Source organism: Puma concolor, chromosome A2 (assembly GCF_028749965.1).
Source record: "Puma concolor isolate L17-30 chromosome A2, mPumCon1.1.hap2, whole genome shotgun sequence".
Taxonomy (NCBI): Eukaryota; Metazoa; Chordata; class Mammalia; order Carnivora; family Felidae; genus Puma; species Puma concolor.
The window spans coordinates 156087114-156110529 of NC_141668.1; the positions used below are offsets into that span (position 1 = coordinate 156087114).

Sequence of the window (23416 nt, forward strand, 5' to 3'; positions counted from 1 at the left end):
CCGAGTGCCCCCTGTGCTAACGGTTCTGTTATGCACTGTCCCAAGTCCCCCCCCCCCCCACCCCGCCCCAGCCCCCAGAGGCCAAAACAAAAGAGGTTAAGAGATTGCCAGCTGGTCATGCTCACCAGTGAGCACCGGAGCTAGGGCTCCACGACAGCCCCGTAGCCGCACCGCTCAGCCGGGTCGGACCCACCGCCCTGCCTGTGCGCTCGCTCGCTCGCTCTCTCACCGTAGGTGATTGGTCCTCTCCAGTTTGGAGAGTGGTTTTGCGAAGCATGAGCCAGAAAGGCAACTTTAAGCCGATAGAGCCGATGGCTACAAGGATCTAATCTAAAAACCACACACAAGCGTCTGCCATTTAGAACTGCTTCATCGTGTGACCATGTTACGGAGGTGACACAAGCGTACCTCACATTTTGAGCAGGAGGTTGAAAGCCACGGTGAAAGCATTATCACTGATGTGTTCCATTTCCTTGATCGGGCCGCGCCCTCAAAGTTCACAATTTTAACTGCTTTCCCAATGCTCTGAGCCCACAAGTAATCACCTCCAGTATGTGCCAAGCATACGGTAAAGTAAAATGTGCCTGGGGATAAACATAGCTTGGAGACTTTAAAAGGGTTTTATTTCGTAGCCACGAAAGACATATGCCATTTGATATGCGTGTGTTTGTATCCTACATACACTGATACATGATTTATCTGCGTGCGAGCATGTCAGGCGTTGGACAGCTTAGTTTTTAAATGAGCAAACCCACCCAAGAATCCGATTCAGAACTGCTGCTTAGATCCATGATGGTCGTAAACTCTGCTTTGCACCTTCTGTGGGAAGTCCATCCTGTGGACCGCTGGGACCCTCGGCTGAGTAATTCGTTTGGGCCCGTTCATGTCCCCTGGTGTTCCTCCTTCCGAGATTAATCGAAGAGAACATAATCGTCTCTCTATATAAAGGCAAAACCCGAAGGTGAGGCAGAACCTGATCTCATTTCTGTCAGGTACCCGGCGACTGAGGTCTGAGCCAGATGGACGAGCCCTCGTTTTCATGGCTGCTCTCGTCTCCCCGCTTCCCAGTGGCCAGAAGAACCTTCTGTACCGGAGAGCCTGGAGCGTCACCTGCCCTCAGCGGCTTTGTGGCCATGCTCCCCCTTCAGCATCCGGTCCCAGCCCCCACGGAGGAGGGCCTAAGGTCTTAAGGGTCGTACTTCATTCCCTCGGAGCCAGCATTCTCGGGGATGGAGGAAGGAAAGCCCTTCCGGGTTTTAGAGCCCTTCCCCCAACCCTGAGCTTTAGGCCTGAGGGTTTGAGAAGGAGAGCAGATTGCGTTCATGCCCGAGAAGCAGGCTCCCACACCGGCCGCCGCATGCCTTCTCCGTGAGAATGCGTAAGTCCTAAACAAAGCCTTCCTCGTGGCGTCCAGAGCGCACAGCCATGCTCCTATAAGCTCCTGAGCGGCTCTCCAAGCCCGGCCGAGGCCTACAGCTGGAACATGCTGGTGGCCTCCACGTGATGAGAGGCAGAACAGGTCTTGGAGGCATCATCGGAAGACTTCCATTGACCTGAGACCCCCAGGTAAGGGAGGCAGCCAAGGTCTTTCACGAGTTTCCAGAAGTTCCTCCGAAACTTCAAGCCAACAAAGGCATAGAGCACGGGGTTAAGGCAGGCCCGCAGGTAGGCGATGGCCTCCGTCACGATGATGGCATAGTGGAAGCTGGTCATGGTGTAGTGCTCCCAGTTCGTGCTGCGGATTAGCTTCACGAGGTTGAAGGGCGTCTGGGTCAGCAGGAACGCAGCCACCACCAGGAAGATGACCTTCAGAGACTTGTGCTTCTTGAAGCCTCGGGCGCGAAGCAGAGTCTTGATTATGACCGAGTAGCAGACAATCATGGCGACCAGGGGCAGGAAGAACCCCAGTGTCATCTGGGTGGCGAGAACCACAGTGGAAATCTCCTCGTCGTGATAACCACAGACGAGCTTGTCGAGATAGAGGACGTGGCCATAGATTATCTGCGGCAGCGAAAGCAGCAGGGAGGCCCCCCAGATGAACAGACAGATGGCCTTGCCCCAGGCCATCCGCCTCGCCTGCTGGTTGTAGGCCTTGGTGGCCCGAGCCACCGCGATGAAGCGGTCAATGGTGACGCAGGCGAGGATGAGCATGGATGTGTAGAAGTTCAAGGTGTAGATGCCCAGCAGGGTCTTGCACAGGACGTCGCCGAAGACCCACTCGTGGATGCTCGCGTAGGCCCAGAAGGGCAGGGTGCAGACGAACACCAGGTCAGCCAAGGGCAGGTTCACCAGGAACACGTCCGTCAGGCTCTTCAGCTTCTGGTAGAAGACGTAGATGACCAGCACCAGCGCGTTCCCCGCCAGGCCACAGATGAACACCCCCAGGTACATGCAGGGCAGAAAGACCTTGCGGAACTCCAAGAAGCGTTCGTGCCCCCAGCTGCCGTCGCTGGAAGTGTTGAAGAAGCCGGGGTCCACGTAGTCGTACTCAGCCATGGCGTGCGTTCTGATGAACACCTGGGAGGCAGACACAGGAACTCCAGTCAGGGCCGAGGGGGACACCTCCTGTCCTCCCACAGTCCTGTTGCCCCACTTTTAGGGGGCGCGTAGTCATCTCCTGAACCCACCCACCTGAGTTCTGGTCAGTGGCAGCACATTCCAGTACCCTGGAGACAGCCAGAGCTGAAGGGCGATTGCCTGGGCGGGATGAGGGACCCTGAATGGGCCCTAAGATTCTAAGGCTGTCACCCGCCTCACAGACAACACATACCTGACCCGCATGCACAGTCCATAAAATCCTGTGCCAGCTGGCCTTGAAGGCAAAGGTCACCATGTGGTGGAGTGTGGGCATTGCCCCCCTGGAAGTGCAGAACTGCTTTCTTTTTTTTTTTTCACCTATTTTCATTTAATATTTATTTTTGAGAGAGAGAGAGAGAGAGAGCGTGCACGCACGCACGCCAGCTGGTGAGGGGCAGAGAGAGGGGGGAGACACAGAATCTGAAGCAGGCTGCGGGCTCCGAGATGTCAGCACAGAGCCCGATGCGGGGCTTGAACTCACAAACTGCGAGATCGTGACCGGAGCCGAAGTCGGAAGCTTAACCGACTGAGCCACCCAGGCGCCCCAAGAACTGCTCTCTCATGGTCAGGCCTGCCTTTGTCCGCCCATCCTGGGCCTCATTTTCTGTTGAATGAGAGCCCTGAGCTGCTAACTGCGGAAGCTAAGCCAAGTAGCCCCCCTCCCCGGGGGCTCCACCATTGAGGAGACTTCTGCAGACCAACAGGGGCTCGCGGGCTGACCCTCTCCCACCAGGGTAGACGGTCTGTTCTGTCTTTCCTTGCCCTTAGCTGCCTAGATTTAGGAGGTGGGGAGACAGGCATGGGAAGCCCCGGCTGCCCAGCACTGTGGCTGAGCTGGTCACGGCCGGGGAAGCGAGCAGCTGCCCTCCCAGCCCAGCCGGCCCCTCACCGCCCGTCACACGACCCTCCTCCACCGGAGCCTGGTTTCCTGAAGACTTCTTGATCCCCAGGACCCTCTTAAACGGAGCATCTCCCCAGAAGGGAACATGACTTTAGCTTTCGAGACCAGCAGTTTATGCCCAAGGGGTCTCCTTGAACAAATGGAAGGCCCGCCAGCGGGGGGCCAGCCTTGCAGTGAGGCAGGCCGCGGCCACCACAGCCGCCTTTCTTGCCCGGGGCTCCCGGCCTTTCAGGGCCGTCACTTCCCTCTGCCCTGTGACCCTGCCGAGGAGCAGGGACAGGACGCGAGGGTGACGTACTCGGGCGTGAGAGCAGAGGCGGCTACGGCAGCACCGGCCCTGGGGTGCCAGGTCACTGACCTGCAGAGAGCCGGCACACAGCGGCTCGTTTCCGGTGACCCAGGGCCATACCTCGCTAGCACCTCGAGAAGGCGTTTCGAGAAGGACAGGCAGGCATTTGGTGTAGCAAAGGCAGAATGTCAGCCAGCCGGACAAGGGCGTGTACAAGGAGAGATCACGTCTTCCTTTCGGATTGGCTTGAGGACTCCTTGTCCTGACTGGAGACGGTATCAGCCCTGCCGGTCCTCCTGGGAACAGAGTGCCCTTTCTCTGCAAGGAGGAAGCTCGCCTTGGGGTAAGACACCTCCGTGAAAAGCCCCTGCCCCTCAACCACAAGATGTGAGATCAGTAAGGGTGACAGGCCAGCCGTAATAACGCTACCCCGCCAGCCGTTCGGACTCCTGGGTTAAGTAGGTCAGATGATGTGTGTGTGTGTTCCTGCTTCACGCGGGGACAGAAACATCTTTTTCAGCTCTTAGCACGTGCACAGGCGGCTCTGCTCTCCTTAAGAGTAACGTCGCATCTCCATTATTGCCTGCCTCCCTCTTGCCTTTTTACAAGAAAATCCTCCTGGCGCTGGCATTACACGTTCCCTCAAAGGGCCCGTGCCAACTCGCTTGTGATAATTGGCAAACTTGCGTGCTGTGCCGACGGACTGGAAACCGCCCAGCTCTGTGCAGATTGAGTGGCTGAGAATGAGTTTCCCTTCCAGAAAGGTTAAGATCATTCATTTCTTTGTCTTGAGTAGCCAAAGCCCTGTGTTGATCTATGCAACTTTTTTTTTTTTTTTGAAGTAATACAGTATTCAGCTTTGGAAGCAGTGTAAAGGTCTGATAATAAACAAATCAGCAAGTTACCATTCAGACAGAAAATAGAATATAGCTCAAACTGTTTAGGTTTAGGAAGTGCTTTTAGTGAGTCGGGAGAAAGCAGTACGCTTAAATTTCTCATAACAGAGTAAGTCTGCACAATTAGCATTGGCTGTTAAGTATTCCAATGAATGGATGTCCAAAAGGATGTAAAATTGGTCATGATTCTGAACTTCCTTTGATCATAAACCCCTTTGAGAATCTCCTGAAAGCCACAGACCTTTTCCTCAGATGTGCAGATATCTTAAGTAGGCTCCACATCCAACGTGGGGCTCGAACTCACAACCCCGAGATGGAGAGTCGCACGCTCCATGACTGAACCAGCCAGGCACCCCAGTTTTGACTCTATGTTCTAAAACATTAAAAAAAAAAAAAAAAAAAAGCCCAGGATTGATCAGCAGCTTGCGTCTGGCTGTGGAGTCGGGGCTGACTTCTTTCCCTTCCCCCTAAGTCTCTCCTTTTCTGAAGTCTCTGCAGTGGTATATTGACTTACCTTGAGAAAAGAAACTAGACAGCCGCCCGAGAGAGCAGCCAGTGTCGTAAATTATAATGAAGAAGAAACGAAAATGGAGATGGAGAGATTATTCCGTGAACAGATGTGGACAGTGGCCAGCCTGTCCTGGTCTCCCGGGGAGGGTACCCCCAGTGCCGTCAGCTTACGAGCACGGACTGTGCGCCCCGAACCACGCTAAGTTATTTCCACAATTCTCTAGTTGTGGGGCAAAGGCAGAATTCAGACCGAGAGCGGTCGGGCTCTAAAGCCCGGGCATTTACACGGTACTGCACCGCGGGCAGGGATCAGAGGACCCCAGCAAGCCGGGGTTAGCACCTGCCTTTTAACTCTAAAGAAGACAGATGACTCACCAGTGGAGAGGCGCTGTCGATGTGTTGCAGAGATGAGCGTTCACAGCACAAGGTCTGCCTCTACCTGTCTGTGATGTGGTCCGTGTTTCCGTTGAATATCTTCTGAGAGCCCTTGGTTGGTGATCATAAGAGACCCGGCCCTACCCCTGCCTCGTACATCAGAATCCACATGACCTGCCTGCACGCGCGTAATTTGGGAGATCAGAGATAGAGAGCAGCGGCTCCGATGCGCTACCCTCCCTGCCGCCTGGCTGTGGACGCAGTCATCTGTCAGGACCTGAGAGGGTTTCTGTTTATAAACCGAAGGGGAGCAGTAAGTAGGTCTGGCCCAGGCAGCCCACTGACGATGGTGGCATTTGTACCGTAAGATTACTTCACTCGCTAGTCCTGTCCCTTTGGAACCGTTTGGGTCTGGACCACTGCAAAGTGCGTGCCGTGGCCTGGGTTCTGGATATGCTTGATAGCCACTGACCCCCACTCAAAAAAACGGCAGCCCTGCAAAGTCAGTGCTGTCCCCATTTTATAGATGGAAACACTGAGGACCCCAGCCAGAATAACAGCCCTGCGTTACACAGCTAAAAACTGGCGCTTCCCGGATACAAACCCAGGTCTCTGGAGGTGTGGACTCCATTTCTGCTTTCCCAGCAGCAGACTCGCTCTGAGCCGCCAGGCCTCCCTCCCCTGACCCCGCACCGCGTTCAGCCCGGTCCCCACCGTGGCCGGTGCACGTCTGCTGGTCACACGGGCTCCTGTGGCTCTTCCTAAGGGCAGGGTGTCAGGCACTGGGAGCAGGGGCCAGGCACGGCCTAGGACCTAGGGACTAGCACTCAGCTCCACTAGGAGCCAGGCTCCGCGCTGGGTGCTTCTCACCTAGCCGTCCAGCCCTCGTCCTTCACAGATGAGTAAGCAGATGGGTCGAGAGAGGAGCTCGCTTGCCCGTGACACTCCTGTCCCCCGGAGCCGCCAGGTCACGAGGGTCCGTGTGAGCGTGAAGCTATCCGGGGCGGGGGGGGGTCCCAGCAGAAGCTTGGGAGACCGCCAGTGGATGTTCAAGGCCTTTTGAACGAACTAGTTCAAACGCTCCCGCCACACTGGTACACACGAACGAGATGTTCCCCTGAGGGCAGGAGCCGGGAGGCTATGCGGGGTGTCTGCCCCTGGGCAGACGGTGGGGGGACACGGGCCAGTGGACGGTGAACGAGCTGAACCAAACACCGCAGGCGAGTGGGGCCAAAGCACCCCTCCTCTTAAAGAGGACTTTTACGGCAGACATCCCTTCAGAGTGAGCCAGCCTTTCATCTTGGAACCTTTGGAGCTCGGAGAGAGGAGCTTCTTTCCCCGGGGACAGGCCAGCTGTGTCGTTTGGGACCAGTCCACAGAACAGAGAACAGCCTGAGCCTTGTCAAGCACCCTCAACGCGGCCATGCCCTGCTGTCTCGGACGTGCAAGCGTCTGCACCCCGTGGGAAGAGACAGGGCTCACCCCGGTGCTCCCCACCACCGTGCGCACGCTTGCTGGGGGGGCAGGTATTTGAGAGGGCACGTCGTCACCCTTCACTAGGGGAAAGCTCTCCAGCGAAAGACGTGCAACTGAGCTGGAGGAGGGAGCCGCTCACAGCGTCGGAGTCGGGGCGTTGCGGGGGAGCGGCACAGAACCTTATTTCAACCACTTTACAAAGCGCCTGCTTGGAACTTCTTGTCTGCCGATTTGGAGTGCTCTTTGTTTTGAAGGCCTTCCTTTTCTCTGAAACCAAGCTCTAAGCATTCTTACGAGCAGACACCCAGGCATAGGTCCTGGACTTCTCCCTGGAATACTGAAACGTTTTCTAAGAACTGGGGGAAGGACAGACGGAAAGCAGCGGCCGCGCCTGCTGCAGATCTGTCCTGGAAGTCAGCGCCGACCTGCTCGCTTTTCCCGGGCACCTGACATTACCAACCCAGAGCCCGGGGGGAGTGTCCATCCCAGGACCCCGGAGTGAGGCGGTCACTGCTGCTGGCAGAAGTCTAGCTGCAAAGCACTGGCGGATGACGGGGGCCGTGGAGGATGAGTTAGGACTGAAAGCCTCAGAGAAATAGCCCGAGCAGTGAGCTGGGAGCGGCGTGCCCGGTGATGCCTGGCTCTTGGTTCTGCGGTTAGGCTTGCGGCTTTGGGTGTCGCGGTCGGACCGCGGTTACTAAGTAATTAGAAATCAAAATACCAAGTGTTCTTCATCGCTTGGTACTTGGGTGAAAAAGGAAGCCACTGACTAAAAGGAAAACTACTGGGAATTTACTTTGAATAGTAAAATGTGGAAATGCCCCCGGGTCCCACACTGCGGTTCCCCGCGCAGCTCAGCCCTGTGCTGCAAGCCGGTGCTGTTCACGAGCATTGTCTGTGAGGACGGACGTGTCCTGCGTCCGCGCTGCCCCCACACAGTGGCCGTGGGGCACCTGAAGTGTGGCCACTGCAACCAAGGAGCCAAATTGTTGGCGTTTTAAAATTTTTGGTGAGTTTGAGTTCAAATGGCCCCTTGAGGCTGGTGGCGGCTGAATTGGGCAGCACGTCGTAAGCAGAGAGCCGTCTCCTGACCACAGATAGAAGCTGGCCTGGGGACTGTGGACCCTGGGTAATCGGGCACAGTGAAAAGGGCTGCTTAGCGAGGCTAGGAAGGATGTCAGCAAGAGACTTAGGCCACGGGGGGCTTTTCAGGCACCCTTGCCTTCCTTAGTCCCAACAGCCAGAGGACCTGCTTCCCCAGGCAGCTTGCAGGATTGAAATTATACAGTAATTAAATGAAAAGGCAGGCATTTTGATTTGTGAGCGGAAACTATTGTAGAGAACCAAGCCGGGGGGGGACCCCACCTGTGACCCCTCACCCAAGCAGGCATGGACCCCTGGACTGCATTGGCAGGGATTTCCTCACCGTCCGCTGGTCCCCTTTATTCTTAATTTGGTTCTAGAGTAGAACCTTGGTCATGTCCTCTGTTGGGGACATTTGGGACAGAAACCAGCTTACCCAGGGCACACAGTCTAGACATTTATTGAGCATAGACTGGCGGGGCAGGACCCCCAAGGGACGCCAAGGTGACCAGCCCCAGAGGGTGGAACAAGTTGACAAACAGGTGTGCGTGCCTGGAGCCAAGTTCAGCTCTCCCGACCACAGGCTCTGGATGGAAACTCAGCGGGAGAGGGTGACACGTCGTCAGCGGTCACCATAGCTAGCAGTGGGCTCCTGTGGCCAGAGCAAGGAGAGGAGGAAGGGCCTGTGGGCAGTGAACTTGTCTCCTCTGAGAAAAACATCGCAGTGGCAACAGAAGGAAATTGTTCTGGGAGGAGTTAGGGTGCCCCCTAGTGGCCTTGCTTTTGTTCCCCGGCATTCTCAAGCTTGTTTGTAATCCTCCGATTTAATTTTAAATTTTGTTTTAATCCTGATCTAGAAAAGTCGCTTTTCTACCGCACCCCACAGTAAGAGACACGTTTTACAGGACCACCCAAGGGGTTGCGTGCATGCACAGAAAGGCAAAACAAGAGCCTCGTGAAACAGTACTAACCCTTACAACGTGCGGTATACTGTTGCATTGGTACTTTTTTTAAAATTTTTTAATGTTTATTTTTGAGGAAGAGAGAGAGACAGAGAGCACGAGTGGGGGAGGGGCAGAGAGAGAGGGAGACACAGAATCCGAAGCAGGGTCCAGGCTCCGAGCTGTCAGCACAGAGCCCGAGGCGGGGCTCGAACCCACAAACCGTGAGATCACGACCTGAGCTGAAGTCAGACGCTCAACCGACTGAGCCACCCAGGCGCCCCATATTGGTACTTTCCGTTCACGTTCTGCCAGCGTTGGTCATAACTTACTAAATTGATTCATGACCCACTAAACGGGTCGCGGGCCACAGTTTGAAAAGCCCTTGAGAAGAAACCTCTATGCCCCTAATCGTTACCCTCGAGAGGGCATCACCCGCCCATGCCTGCCTTGCTCAGTTCCCTCACGCAGGGTCTCAGCCTGGGCCGGCAGGGGCTGGGGACCTACCCTGGGAAGCATGTACCCACGGGTCATCAGGGCTTGTCGTGGTCGGAGATGGGGAGCTGGAGGAAGAGGAACGACAGGTTAGGACATCTTTTACCCTCGATGCTGGAAAACCAGCATCGGGCCCTTTCTGCTCCTCAGGGGCCCCGTGTCCGTGGGCGTCAAGTGGGGGTTGTATAGTCAGTCCCTTGAACACCCTCTTGCACTGACTGACCTTCTGTGATTCTGGATCTGCAAGCCAGTGGCTGCTAGAGCAACGGAAGGAGGCGGGCAGGGAGGAGGTCAGACTGGGACAGCGAGGGACCAGGCTTGCCCTCAGTAGCAGCAGGCATGTTCTCGCCGTGCCTTCCCTGGCAAGAGTGGAGAAGGCCGTGGAGGGTCCTTTGAAACACCTTGCCTCCTCAAGCCAGCGCTGCCTGGAGCCCATCTGGTTCCGCCCCCTTCGCCCGCGTGGAGAAGGGACAACAGACCTCGGAGGAGGGAAGGGCACCAGAGTCACAGCCATAAAGCCAAGGCTGGAACCACCTCGGAGTGACGACCCCACCCGGAGCCACACGGCCTCTCCTGCCTCTGGAGTGCCCACTTGCTCAGGGCTCGCCACGCTCCGCCCCTGCAGGGCAGAGTGTCTGAAGACGGGCTGTGCCGCTTACGGCCGGCCGACGGGGACTGTGTGCGGACAGCCCCGGCCGGGCAGCTGGGTGCTAGTAGGTGCCCGGTTATCTAGGCAGCTCCCCGTGCTGGCCCCGCCACCACCCACTCGCGGCGGTGCCTGACAGCCGGCTCACCCTCCGGCAGCCGACAGAGCTAAATGCCAGAGGGGCTGCTGAGCCCGGTGGCGAGTGGGCGTGACGTCTTGAAGCTCCATCTCGTGCCGGAGGCTTCCCGGGAGGCCAGAGGCCTCTCCCCCGGCAGCACCGGCTCTCCCCCGGACAGAGGGGCCTTGTAAGTCAGCAGTGGGCGCCCTGCGAACCCAGCATCTGCCACACCATGCGTGACCTGGTCTCCAGCCCTCCGGGACCTGTCCTCGGTTCTTCCCTTTGTCAGCATTTCTCCGCCCTCTTCTGAACTTCCACGCGAGCAGTTTGCACCCCTACGTCTGTCGCTTAGCGGGCGGCGAGCGCACCGCGTGGTTCCCGCAGACGGCAGCGGCCGCCCCGCGTGCGCCGGGCCTACTTCCAAAGGGCCCTCAGCCCAGGGAGAGAGGGGACCCAGAGAAGAGAAGGAAGGCCCGGGGTGACCAGGGCCGTGGTAGACGGGGTGCAGGGAGGAGTGGGAAGGAGGGCTCGCGGGTGGGAGCAGGCTGCACCCGCCTGTGTATCTGCCCCCGGGGATCCCCCTGCCCTGTCGCATCCCCCACGCTGTGCACACCGCGCCGTCCGTGCAGGCGCACCACCACGTGTGCCGACGCCGCGGCCCCATAGGCGAGTGACAGCCGGGACAGGCTTCGCGGAGACCCGCTGGGTGTTGTCTGCTCTAAACCGCTCCTTTCTGCCCCCACGCGGAGAGCCCCTGGCTGCTCAGGGGGACCTTCCGGTAGACCGTCTGCAGCCGCTCCCCACGGGCACATCTTGCATCCCGACCTGTCCGTGTCGGTGCGTCTCCCTGTGGAAGGATGAATGTCCCGCCCCCATGGTCGTGGTCGTGGGCTTGGCCGTGGGACTCGCCTGGCAGTGAAATGCCAGCAGCGGCGGGCGGAGACTCCCCTGCAGGCAGAGGTGATGGCTGCCGCCTCCAGGCAGAAGCTCTGGGCCTCAGCCGCTATGCTCTCTTGAATTCCTGGTGTCCCAGGGACGGTATCAGGTCAGGTCCCGAGCTCAGCTGAGCGCGAGGATCCCCAGGCATGGCTGAGGGCCGCCCGCCGTGCCGCCCAGACTGCGCCATCGGCCGGGCACACCGGTTTTCCAGCACAAATCACGGCTGCGCTCCGGGTGGAGCCACGAACTTGGTGCCCAGGTGGGTGTGAAGCTGGTGGACAGAGGGCTGTCTGAGCACGTGGTCCGGACGCTTGCTGCCAGCCACTGACCTTGCACGTGCCACTGTGTATGCTGAGACCCCCCTCTTCTTCCAGCAGGATGCTTCCAGCTGTGTGTGTGTGTGTGCGTGTGTGCGTGTGTGTGTGTGTGTGTGTGTGTGTGTGTGTGTGTGTGTGTGCAAGTCTGCCTCAGACGGAGAGCATTTGCGGGACACGGCCCGTGCCCGAGTCAGTGTCCTGTGCGGTGCCCACCCCACCACGGACCGGGGCTGACCTCTCCAGGCACTTCAGCAGTAGGCGGGGTGGGGTGGGGTGGGGTGGGGTGGGATGGGGCAGGACTGAGTTCACTCAAGTTCCTTCAGGGCCTCAGAGGTCGAGTGAGTGTCCCCCGGGGCCAGGCTGGTGAGAACCCAAGGGTACCTGTTGGTGGTGGGAGGGGGGCGGTTTGGGGCGCACTGACCTCACCCCAGAGACCTCTGGGGAGAGCCCTCCGGGCAGTTGAGAAGGGGGTTATTGTGACATTTGGGGACGAAGCTGTGCCGGGTGGGAGATCTTCCTTATTGACACCTGCCCACAGGGCAAATGGCTCTTCTTTTCTGGACCTAAGTTCTCTCTAAGCAGAACCGCGCACTCAAGCTGGTTGGGTCTGACGCCCCACTTGGCCATTGGCTGAGCGGACACTGGGGCCTGGCAGGGTGAGCAGGGAGCTAGAGTTGGGGCGTGGGGCTCGGGCCCGCGTCTCGGGAGCTGCCTGTGCCTCTGTGGCCCCGTCAGTGAGGAGGAGGCCTGCAGTCTGCACTCCCAGAGCAGGGGGTTCAGGAAGGGCTTAAAATGTCCCACCATCAGGGCGCCTGGGTAGCTCAGTCGGTTAAACATCTGACTCTTGGTTTCGGTCATATCTCACAGTTCGTTAGTTTGAGCCCCGAGTCAGGCTCTGTGCTGGCAGGGCAGAGCCTGCATGGGTTTCTCGCTCTCTGCCCCTCCCCCGCGCTTGGTCACTCTCTCGCAAAATAAATACACATAAAAAACTTAAAAAAAAAAAAAATCAAATGTCCCACGATCAAATAAATGCAGGAACGCTAGCTTTAAATCCAGGAGATGACTTTGCTGCAGGGTTCCTAGAACCTCGAACTTACTGTGTAAATACGCGGGGACTCTCTACGAGAGGGCGTGTGCTGCCCTCCGCCCCTGGCCCCGGCGTCCCACAGGGCACTGTGCGGAAAGCACGGTGTGTCTTCACTGGCAGCTGGCACCCTCCGCCGGCTCTCAGTGCAGCCGATAGTGGGCTGTGAGGGAAAGAGGCGATGTGGACGTGGCTTAGGTCCACTCTCTGCCCATGGCCGTGCCCCTCGGCTCCCTCCTGGCCCACACCGTTCCCTGGGTGTCTGTCCTTGTTGCCCCCGAGATGGGCCAGAGCAGGCTTGGCTGTCATGGGTCCCCAGGCGGGACCCACGGTGCTGCCCACTGCTCCGCTGGCTGGCGCGGGGTCGGACGGTGGTCCTTTGTGTTGCGGGCGGCCCCTCCCTATGCCCACCAGAACCCCAGCAGGGAAACCACTGAGGCCTCGTGGTCTTCTCCCCATCCTGCCCGCGTGGCCCCAGCCCCTCGCCCCTACCTGGAGAGCCTGCCGCAGCCCCTGTCGTGGCCTCTGTGACTGAAGGATCCCAGGCATTCTGAGCTTGGCCACGTGACTCCAAGGCTGTGGGACCCCCAGGTGCCGATGGCTAAAATGGCTGTGTTCTCGTGTGTGACGTTTCAGGGACGCCGTGTCAAACTCGCTAACCCCTGAGGACGCCGAAGACATGCCGTTGGGGCAGGATGCTGAGGTCTGCTTGCTGAAGTCTGGAGAATTGATGTGAGTGACTGAGCCCCGAGCAGGGGCTTCCCAGGGGGCCTGGGGGACAGGAGCACCACAGGGGGAGCCCCAGCCTCCAGTGCCAGAGCCGGGGGCACCCCACAGGCTGACTTGGCACCCATGATGGCTTTCAGTCTGTGCTTTTATTTATTTATGTTTTTAACTTTTTGTAGTGTTTGTTTTTGAGAGAGTGAGCAGGGGAGGGGAAGAGGGAGAGGGAGACACAGAATCCAAAGCAGGCTCCAGGCTCCGAGCTGTCAGCACAGGGCCCGACGTGGGGCTTGAACTCAGGAACTGTGAGATCACGACCTGAGCCAAAGTCGGAAGCTTAACCGACTGAGCCACCCAGGCGCTCCAGTCTGTGCTTTTTTCTTAAGGTACAATCTAAGGACAGTAAACTTCCCCCTTTATGTGGACAGTGCTTAGACTTTGACAAATAATACACGGTAGTCAATCATCCCGCCAGGCTCCATGCCGGGCGCGGCCAGTGGCTTCTGTGATCTCAGGGGCCTCCGATCCCACCTGGCTCCGTGACCCTGTTCTGCCGAAGAGGGAACGTAGGTCCAGAAAAGAACAGTGATTCAGCCCCGTGTGACCACAGTGAAGACGGAGAGCGGTTCCCTCCCCGTCGGAAGTTCCCCCGTGTCCCCTTAGCGTCATCCCGTTCTCACACCCGTGGCCCTGTGTTCTTCTTTTTTGAAAATAACTTTTTTGTTTTCTCACTGTAAAAGCAATACGTTTTCATTGTAGAAAAATAGGAAAATAGAGACAAGGAAACCACTTCGGGGGATAGCCTTCCGGTTTTTTTAAATACATAGGTACCTCATTTTTCAACACAAACGGATATTCTACATCTCATTTTATAGTCTTGTAAAACCCCACACTGCGTGAGTATTTTCACGTATCCCATTCTTCTGTGTCGCGTCCAACGGCTGCGTAAGTCACTGCATTGAGTCCCATACTCATGCACTCACTCACACGTATTTATTCAGCACCTACTAGGTGCCAGGTATGTTCTAGGTCCTTGGAGTACATCACTGAGCAAAACAGAGCCCCCTGTTGAGCTTATATTCCAGCAGGGGTTGACAGACATTAAACAGAAATACACAAGTAAATTACATACTGTGTCACAGGGTGGCGCTGGCCGTGAAACAGAAACAAAGTAGGGTGTTTATTTATTTTTGAGAGAGACAGTGCAAGTGGGGGAGGGGCAGAGAGACAGGGAGACAGGATCCCAAGCAGGCTCCACGCGGTCACCTTCTCGAACTCACGGAACCACGAGACCATGACCTGAGGCTCAACCAAGAGTCAGACGCTTAACCGACTAAGCCGCCCAGGTGCCCCACATTCTGGGTTTTTTAATCCTTGATTCCTCTTCTCATTAGCATAGCTTGGTGGGGGAGGGGGGGTGGTATTTCCATCCGTCTCCACACCTCTGAAGGCAGATAGAACTCTCAGCCCCGTGACTTACTTGCTGTGCAGTCTTGGGCGAGTTACCTAACCTCTCTGAGCTTCAGTTTCCACCGCCGCATCTCGAAGGGGACAGTAACGTATTTTCGCCACGGAAGGCAGTTTGGTGGAGTGGGCAGGTAATGGCTTCCTGTCAGACCTGTGTGGGCCTGGACCAAGTTTCTTCATCTGTGTGATTCTTGGCTTCCTCATGTGCAAGGGGGAGCACCCTGCTTCCTCACGTGGCCATGGTGATAGCACATGAAGCCTGCGAGCAGAGGGCCCCGCACGTAGTGGCCGCCACCTTCTCACTTCACAGTCGAGGGGATGCGACTCGGCCGAGGCCACGCCGCCCCTGAGGTGGCGGCTCAGCACTGGAGGCCCTGTCCTCGCTTCTCGTGCTCACATGCGGGCTCCCGACTTGCACGGTCCAGGAGGGGGCGCCACCGAGTCGGAAAACAGGCAGCCTCAGGGAGCAGTCCCCCTCCGCCAAGTTCATCCTCTGATGTATGCCTCACACCCGTCAGCGGGCAGGCCTGGTTGTCCTCGTTTGCAGATGAGGAAACCGAGGCTCAGGAGGAGGGAAGGGAAGCAAAGCAGGTACCGGAACCCGGGTCCCTCTGGCTCCACACTCTGGGCCCCGCACAGGACCCCGGGAACAGAGGAGCTCACTGTCACTAAACCCTTAAACTTACGGAAGCGGCTGTTGTCCAGCTGGCGAGCGTTAGGACTGGGGACACGGTCCCCGAGAAGCCTGCGTCCCCGAGGCCATCACCCTGCCCCACCGCCCCTGCCGTATAAAGAATCTGGGACGGCTGCGTTTAAGAAAATCGGGGTGCCCCCTTGCAGTCTTACAGCAGGCCCCAGATTTCCAGAGGGCGGGAAGTTTCTAATGACGTGCGTGCTTCCTGCTGGTGCTAATGACATGAAGGGCGGCAGGGAGTTGGAGAGGGGACCTGTGCTGGGCAGCAGGGCAGCTCCGGGAAAGCTGCAGAAAGCCGAGGCCTCCGCACCCGCTTCCCGTTCGCGGCGCGTGGATCTCCTCAGGCCGTTCTCTCCGACAGGCTTGCAGGGACATGCCAGCCCCACGCAGCCGGGACTGTCACCTGCGTGCTTTACACGCGTCCCCGGTGCCTCGACCCACACTGCGCATCCAGGTTTCTCGCACAGTTAAGCGTGTTGGTCAAGGGTACCCAGGCCTTGTCCTCCCAAGAGCCTCCAGGGCTTCCGGCCACCTCTGAGCCGCAGACGAGCTGGCCAGGGGACTCAGGCACTTTGCCCGTTTGATCCGGGCCCTCTCCGCCCTTGGGTTTTAGGATAAAGTTACCGCTGACGGTGGAAGAGATCGCCAACTTCGGGGAGAGCAACAGGGAGCTGTTCGTGAGGTCCAGTACCTACAGCGTCATCCCCATCACCGTGGCTGAGGCGGGCCTCACCATCAGCTGGGTCTTCTCCTCCGACCCCAAGAGCATCTCCTTCAGCGTGGTCTTCCAGGAGGCCGAGGACACACCGCTGGACCAGTGTAAGGTAAGGCCGGCCCTCCGCCAGCGGGGTGCTTGGGCAGACCTTCCCTGGTGCGGGGCCGTGGCCGTCCAGCCTTCTGCTGGGCAGGCCTCCCCTGGAGTGTTTGGGCCTCGGCCGTGAGAGGAACGTGGAGAGAAAGCAGGTGGGCGGGCCCTCCGGGCTGCGTTCCACGGGGCAGGCAACGCTCCTGTTCTTGGCCGGCTTGGGAAAGGAAAGACCTTGGAGGCTCCAGAGCACTGTCCTCAGGCGTCTGAAGGTTGCTCCTGTGTCAGACATCTCCGGTCTGACCTTGGGACAGGTCAGTGGGTGAAATTGCGAAGAATACAGACATGTGACCCGGTTTAAGGATCCTTTTTTAGCCCGGCTGTGCAGAGCAAGAGGAGGGCACCGTGGGGGAGGTTAGGGGGCATGGGCCCCGGAGACCTTGCCAGAGACACCTGGCCATTGTGTCCCATTGAAATCTCGGTGGCAGATGCAAGCTCATGAAGTCCTAAGACATTCTCAGCGTGGCATGCTGATTATGGCCTGGACCACGGGTCTCAGTGTTGTCTGCACGTTAGAAACACCCAGTCCTCAGGCCACCGCCACATCACTCGGTCAGAATCCAGGCAGCGGGTAGCAGAGTGTGGACACACAGGCATCCCCAGGTGCGTCCGGTGAGCCTAGCTCCAGGGGCTTGGGAGCCAGAATAGAAAGGATGGGTGGGATCCAGAGCCCGGGACAGGAGGTTGAACAGGACTCCGTGGGTGGCTGACTGACTCTGCAGAGGGGAGAGGAGCTGGTTTGGGCGGAAATTCCTGTCCCGTTTGACACACTGTGGGTGGGAGGACCGGTGAGGACGGCCAGGCTGGCCTAGAGCTCAGAGCGGCCCTTAGTGGCTATACCGTGCGGAAACTTCCAGGTGCCAGCAATGGCGAGAAGAAGGGTGGGGGAGAGCAGTTTGAAATCGCCTGAAAGGAGCCTCCTGTGACGTCTGTGTGACAAAATCCCTGAGTCCCCCCTCACCCCCCGCCTGTGGGGCGCTGGCTGTGGGGGGCCCTCGGCGAGAGGCGGGGTGCGGGCCCGAGCTGAAGGAGAGCAGGCTCGCCCGTGCACCCCGTGCCTGTCTGGCTCGCTGTCGTGTCCCCTGCCCTGTTGGTACCGGCTCGTTGCAGAGACGACTCTGTCATTCCCGCCCTCTCCAAATTCACTCCTACGACTTAATTCCAGCCTCCTTGAGTTGGCCTTGTTCTGTGGAGCCTCTCATTCACGCTCTGCCCCCCCTTTCCCTTCGGGGGGCCCCTGGCCGTGCCGTGTTCCGAGCTCGGAGCCCTTACTCCCTGGGGTTCCGAGGCTGCCCCCGGGCGGTCCTGGGGCTTGCAGTCCGGGAGCGGGCACGGACTCCACCCTGCAGCTGGCGTGCAGGGCTCACGTTGGCAGATGAGGTCACTAAGAGGCAGAGTGGCTTGCCAGGGCCAGCGCCACGCTCAGCAGGAACTTGCCTCCGGTAGCCGGGCCGTTCGCCCCCACAGCCCCAAGACCTACCAGGGACCAGCACCACGTCGTCCCGCATCAGACACCGGTGGCTGTTTGTGGCAGGGACAGGGGAAGGGACTCAATCAGGCGTCCAGGCCTTTGCTGTTCCACCCGTCCACGCGTGGCCGAGCTGTGGGCCTCTCCCCTTGTTCAGTCGCTCACCCGCCAAACCCTCACGGCCCTGGGAGATCTGTGTGGTTCTTGCGGGCTTGGGGACCCGGAGGAAGCTTCCTCATCTCTGGCGTCCAGGTGACCTCCAGGGGTCAGGACTACCCGTGTGTTTCTCAGAGTGGACGCCAGGGGGCAGAAGGAGCCCGTACACGGGGCAAGCCAGAAGGGCTTTCGGGCGCTGTCTGCCTTCAGGAGCCCAGCATCCCCAGCCTGCCGTGGGGCTGCTGTTATTTCTCCCCGAGGTCCCCTGAACAGACATCAGCCTGGGAACCTGTTTCCAGGTGCACGTCCTCAGCGGCCGTCTCAGGGACTCCCCCTAGGATCCCCTGACCAACCTGCGCCTTACAGGAAACCCCGGGGTCCAGAGCAAATTGCAGCACCCAGAAGTGTGATTATGGAGGTGCAGACATGAGGGACTCGGGGTCTGCTCACAGCCACTTCCTGAGTTTCTGCTGAACCCCGGGCTCTGTCGCGCCTATCAGAGCTAGAGAGAGAGAAGGGACAACGTGAGATCTGCCCTTCAGGAGAGAGACCCTAGTGAACAGACAACCATGATTCCAGGTAGAGTGTCATGGTGGGGACGGGCGGGCACCTGGGGCGCAGCGATCAGGGGAGGAGGCCTTGGGCCACACCAGGAGACGTGCCCTGGTGGAGGGAGCCACACAGCACAAGGCCAGGCCCATCTCTGGCAGCCCGCAGCAGACACTGCCCCGTCCCCGGGCCCCCTCCTCTCCAGAGTGTTTCCACGGGGACAAGGTCGTTCCTCAGCACTGAGATCAAAGGCTGTGAATTTGGGAAGACCCTTGACCAGAGAAACAGTAAATCAAGGACTTGAGGCTGCCTGTGTGCCGACCGCTGTCTTAAAGCCTGGGGACAGAACAGGAAACGGGACCCAGGCCCTGCCCTCTCTCTGGGCGGGGACCCATGTTTGGCCAGAGAAACTCAACAGCCTGTCTGGGGCCACAGAGACTCAGGGGAGGGACCAGCACCGGCAGCAAGGACGCTTGACATTGTATTTTTTAGACAGCTTTACTGAGATACAGTTCATGTACCAAATAATCGACCCATTAAAATACAGTGTATTACAGCTTATGTAACCATTGCCACTCTAATCATCCCCAAAAGAAACATCATGGCCAGTCACTCTCAAACCTCCGCCCCCCAGCAACCACCACCGTGGCCTCTTGTGGCCTCTTGTGACTCACTTCTTCCATGTAGCATAGAACCCTCACTTTGCACGGGAGCCCCAGGCCACAGGAACCCGTCCAAATATAAATGAAACCAACTCGTGCTGTCTTGCAGATACATGGTGTAAATCAGGGCACGGCCACCCAGGCACTGGCGCTGGTGATGCACCCCCAGAGCTCGCACAGTGGAGACCTGCCTCGGGTTTATTCCAGAGACCACTCCCCGCCCCCCCATCATCTTCCTATCACTACAGCTGCATGAGCCTTGGCCAGAGAAAATCTCATAGATTTTGCCCCCGGTGGGAAAACAGGAATCAAGACGCGTGAAAAGTCTACAGAATAGAAACTTCTAATGCCCAACGAGCTCTCGGTGGTTGCTTTGCAATCAAGGCCGTAAATGCTGAGGTTGAGGTGTGGGGCGCCCAGTGGCCCCTGTGTCAACAGCAAGCCTTCCTGTCCAGCGGCTCCTTTCTGCCTGTGCTTGCTGGAATGTCCAGGCTCAGAATTGGTAGGTTACGGGCCACAGAAGCAGACCCAACCTCTCAACCTCTCAGAATTCTCAGTGCCCGATGGAAATAAGAATGCGAGAGACCGTTAATGGAACTTGAGGAGGCCATGTGCAGAAGTGGCCGCCCCAGAGCCTACACACAGTAGGTCCTCATTCATCCTGATCCCACCCAGGCCTGTCTTGGGCTCTACCTACTGCCTCTCCACCAGCAGCTCCCAGCCAGAGCAAAGGTACTGTGGCATCCGGAACGTGCCGTGCACAATTCTCTCCCATGCTTTTGGGATCTCCCACTTGATTTTTTTATTTCTCTTCGGCCCACAGGTTATTTAAAAGTGTGATAATTAGTTTATAAATATTTTGGTATTTTCTTTTTTTTTTTTTAATTGTTTAATGTTTATTTCTGAGAGAAAGAGAGACAGAGAGAGAGCATGAGCAGGGAAGGGGCAGAGACAGGTGGAGACACAGAATCTGAAACAGGCTCCAGGCTCTGAGCTGTCAGCACAAAGCCCGATGCGGGGCTTGAATGCACGAGCTGTGAGATCATGACCTGAGCTGAAGTCGGGGGTTTAACCGACTGAGCCACCCAGGTGCCCCAATATTTTGGTATTTTCTAGAGATCTATTCACTTTTTTTTTTTTTATTTCTTTTTTAACGTTTAGTTTTGGGAGACAGAGAGATAGAGCATGAGCAGGGGAGGGGCAGAGAGAGGGAGACACAGAATCCGAAGCAGACTCCAGGCTCCAAGCTGTCAGCACGGAGCCCGACGCGGAGCTCAAACTCATGAACTGCGAAATCATGACCTGAGCTGAAGTCGGCCGCTTAACCAACGGAGCCACACAGGTGCCCCAGAGATCTATTCACTTCTAATTTAAGTCCATTGCAGGCAGAAAACCAACTTTGTATAACTTGACTCCTTTTAAATATGAGTGTTGCTTTTTTTTTTTTTTTAATGGCCTAGAAGATGGCCTACTGTGTATTATCCCAAGCGCACTCGAAAAAGACGGTTTGTTCTGCCATGGTCAGGTGGAGTGTCCCATAAGCGGCGGTTGGATTGAGTTAGCTGATGCTGTTCTTTGAGTCTTCATTTCCCTACTGAGCTCCTGTCTTTTATTCCATCCATGATTGAAATATACAACCATAACTGTGAATTCACCTATTTCGCCTTGCAATTCTACCACTTTTTGCTTCGTGGGTTTTGAAGCTCGGTCATTAGGGGCATCGGTGTCAGGACTGGCCCGTCCTCTTGATGCACTAACATCTTTATCATTAGGAAATTATCCCTGGCCACATCCCTTGATATAAAATGTATTTCGTCTGATATTAGGGCAGTCAATTCACCCTTCTTTTGACTCATGCTATCACAATACATCTTTTTACATCCCTTGATTTTCAACCTATTTGTATCTTTACCTTTATTTTTTTTTTTATTTTTATTTTTTTAAATTTTTTTTTTCAACGTTTACTTATTTTTTTGGGACAGAGAGAGACAGAGCATGAACGGGGGAGGGGCAGAGAGAGAGGGAGACACAGAATCGGAAACAGGCTCCAGGCTCCGAGCCATCAGCCCAGAGCCTGACGCGGGGCTCGAACTCCCGGACCGCGAGATCGTGACCTGGCTGAAGTCAGACGCTTAACCGACTGCGCCACCCAGGCGCCCCTGTATCTTTACCTTTAAATCGTCTTTTCTTATAGGCATGATGGGGTTGGGTCAACCTGATAATCTTTGCCTTTTAATTGGGATGTTTAGACTATTTACATTTAGTGGGCTTATTGATCAGGTAATGTTTGAGTCTGTCATCGTCCTCTCTGTTTTCCATTTGTCCCATCTGGCTGTTGCTCCCTTCTCTCCAAGTGGAGACCTGGGGCAATTGTGGGGCTCACCTGACCCCAGGTCAGCCCTCGGTCCAATCGGAGCCAGCCAGACTTATGGACTTCACCTCGAATAAGTCCCAGCTTCCTGAATCCATAAAATGAGTGGTCCTCCACATGTGGAACATTCTGGCACTGGCCATGGTCAGAGAGTCTGGGGCACTCCTTTGGGGCGCTGACTAGTTCACGATGCCGGGTGAAACTCATGCTCACAGCCTCTTCCCTAACACAGGTTATCAACAAATGCAGGGCATGTGGAAGACCCCTCCCCACTCCTGGGGCTGACCACAGCCCCAGCCTTGCTCCGCTGCGACCTCAGACAGGGCGCCTAGCCTCCCTGGGCCTAGTTCCCTCCCCAAAATAAAGGCTCTGCCCAGAAGACCTTTAGGCCCTCTCAGCTTCCCTGACAATTTTTCCAATCTGCTCTTCCTCCCAGGTCCTCATCCCCACGACCCGATGCAGCTCCCACAAGGAGAACATCCAAGGCCAGCTCAAGGTCCGCACACCAGGCATCTACATGCTCATCTTCGACAACACCTTTTCCAGGTAGGGATCCTTGCTCATTAACATCCAGAACAACTCACCTGCCTCCTGGCCCCAAGAACAGAGGTGGACATTTAAAAGAGACTATTTAATTATCAGTAACTTATTATTAATAGTTTGTTTTGTTTTGTTTTATATCTTAGACCCCTATACGGTGGTGGTTTAGGGTCTGTTATAGATTTTATAAAACACGAGCTAGTACTTACAGAGTCTTAGCTCATGTCAGGTGGTTCTCGGCCATCCACCCTTATTGACTCACTTACTCCCGACAACGCCCCCATGTCGGAGCGACCACCGTTCTCCTCACGGTGCTGCTAGGGGACTGAGGACCAGATGCGTAACAGAGTGACACTCAAGGTCACACAGCTGGCGGTGGTGGAGCCAGGTGGGAACCCAGAGGGCCTGCCTCCAGGCTCTGGACTCAACCGTATGCCCTCCTGCTTCTCGCGAGTGTCCAAGCTCCCACTGCCCAGCCCAGAGAAGGGGCTCAGTAGAAACAGTGGATGGTTGGATGGATGGATGGACGGACGGACGGACGGACAAGCAAGAGGGAAATGAATGGCAGGACTGGAGCTTTGAGGAGGAGCCCCTGGGCCTTCTCAGCATGGCAACGGGAGCAGCGCGTGCCTTCTCTGGGAAGCACTACATCAGAGCACCAGATATGGGTCAGCAGTGAAGGGCTGGAGGGCAGGACGTTGGGAATGTAGGGACACGAGCTGGAGGGGCAGCCGAGGAAGGAAGTGGAGGAGAAGAGCACATCGGTTGGGTGTGTGCCATGCGCCAGGGCCCCACATCCTGGAGACGGGAGACGGGGGTGGTTAAGGCTGCTGGCACCCATCCCTTTTGTGTCTTCTGGCTTCGGCCTAAGCCCTTGTCGGGGCCACCTTTTTTAGGAGACCTGCCTGACCGGCACCAGCCACACCCTCTGTGAGTGGGGCCCTGAGCTAGTGGCCACATCCCCCCCACGGGGCACCCTTCCCAGCCCGCTTGGCTTTTAGCAGAATGACTAGATAGCATATTCTAGAAGAGAGCCATACCACCCCTCACCACCTTCAGGCCCTGGACTCCAGGGCTTGTGGCCAAGGGCGTCCACACACGAGAGGCTGAGAGCATGAACTTCCACCCCCCCTTGCCCCCCTCCTTCCCCTCTCCTGCCCCTCCCCTGCCCCATGAACACACACACACCTTGAATTAGCAGGACTCACGGGCACAGGCCCAGCATTTCCAGAGAACGGCCTCCGAAGCTCCAAGTGACCGTGAGCCCCAGCCCC

The 23416-nt window shown here is 57.1% G+C and overlaps 2 protein-coding genes across 4 annotated transcripts in view; one reads left to right on the top strand and one right to left on the bottom strand.

Moving 5' to 3' along the window:
* Nucleotides 1-23416, top strand: part of FYCO1 (FYVE and coiled-coil domain autophagy adaptor 1) — a 74063-nt gene that overhangs the window by 46635 nt on the left and 4012 nt on the right. For 2 of the 3 annotated variants that reach the window (XM_086698430.1, XM_086698432.1), the window contains 3 exons: nt 13284-13379; nt 16145-16355; nt 22039-22148. In XM_086698430.1, coding sequence (XP_086554556.1) covers nt 13284-13379; nt 16145-16355; nt 22039-22148 — 417 coding nt within the window. The remainder of the gene's footprint in view (nt 1-13283; nt 13380-16144; nt 16356-22038; nt 22149-23416) is intronic. The other variant, XM_086698431.1, reaches the window with a different exon arrangement.
* Nucleotides 602-5816, bottom strand: CXCR6 (C-X-C motif chemokine receptor 6). The gene is made up of 2 exons (XM_025916014.2): nt 5549-5816; nt 602-2517 (listed from the first exon to the last, which is right to left on the bottom strand). The coding sequence occupies exon 2, from the start codon at nt 2494-2496 to the stop codon at nt 1471-1473; it is 1026 nt and encodes a 341-aa protein (XP_025771799.1). The 5' UTR covers nt 2497-2517; nt 5549-5816; the 3' UTR covers nt 602-1470.

Coding starts and splice junctions, on each gene's coding strand:
- CXCR6 (XM_025916014.2), bottom strand. CDS start 2,496: ATGGCTGAGTACGACTACGTGGACCCCGGCTTCTTCAACACTTCCAGC.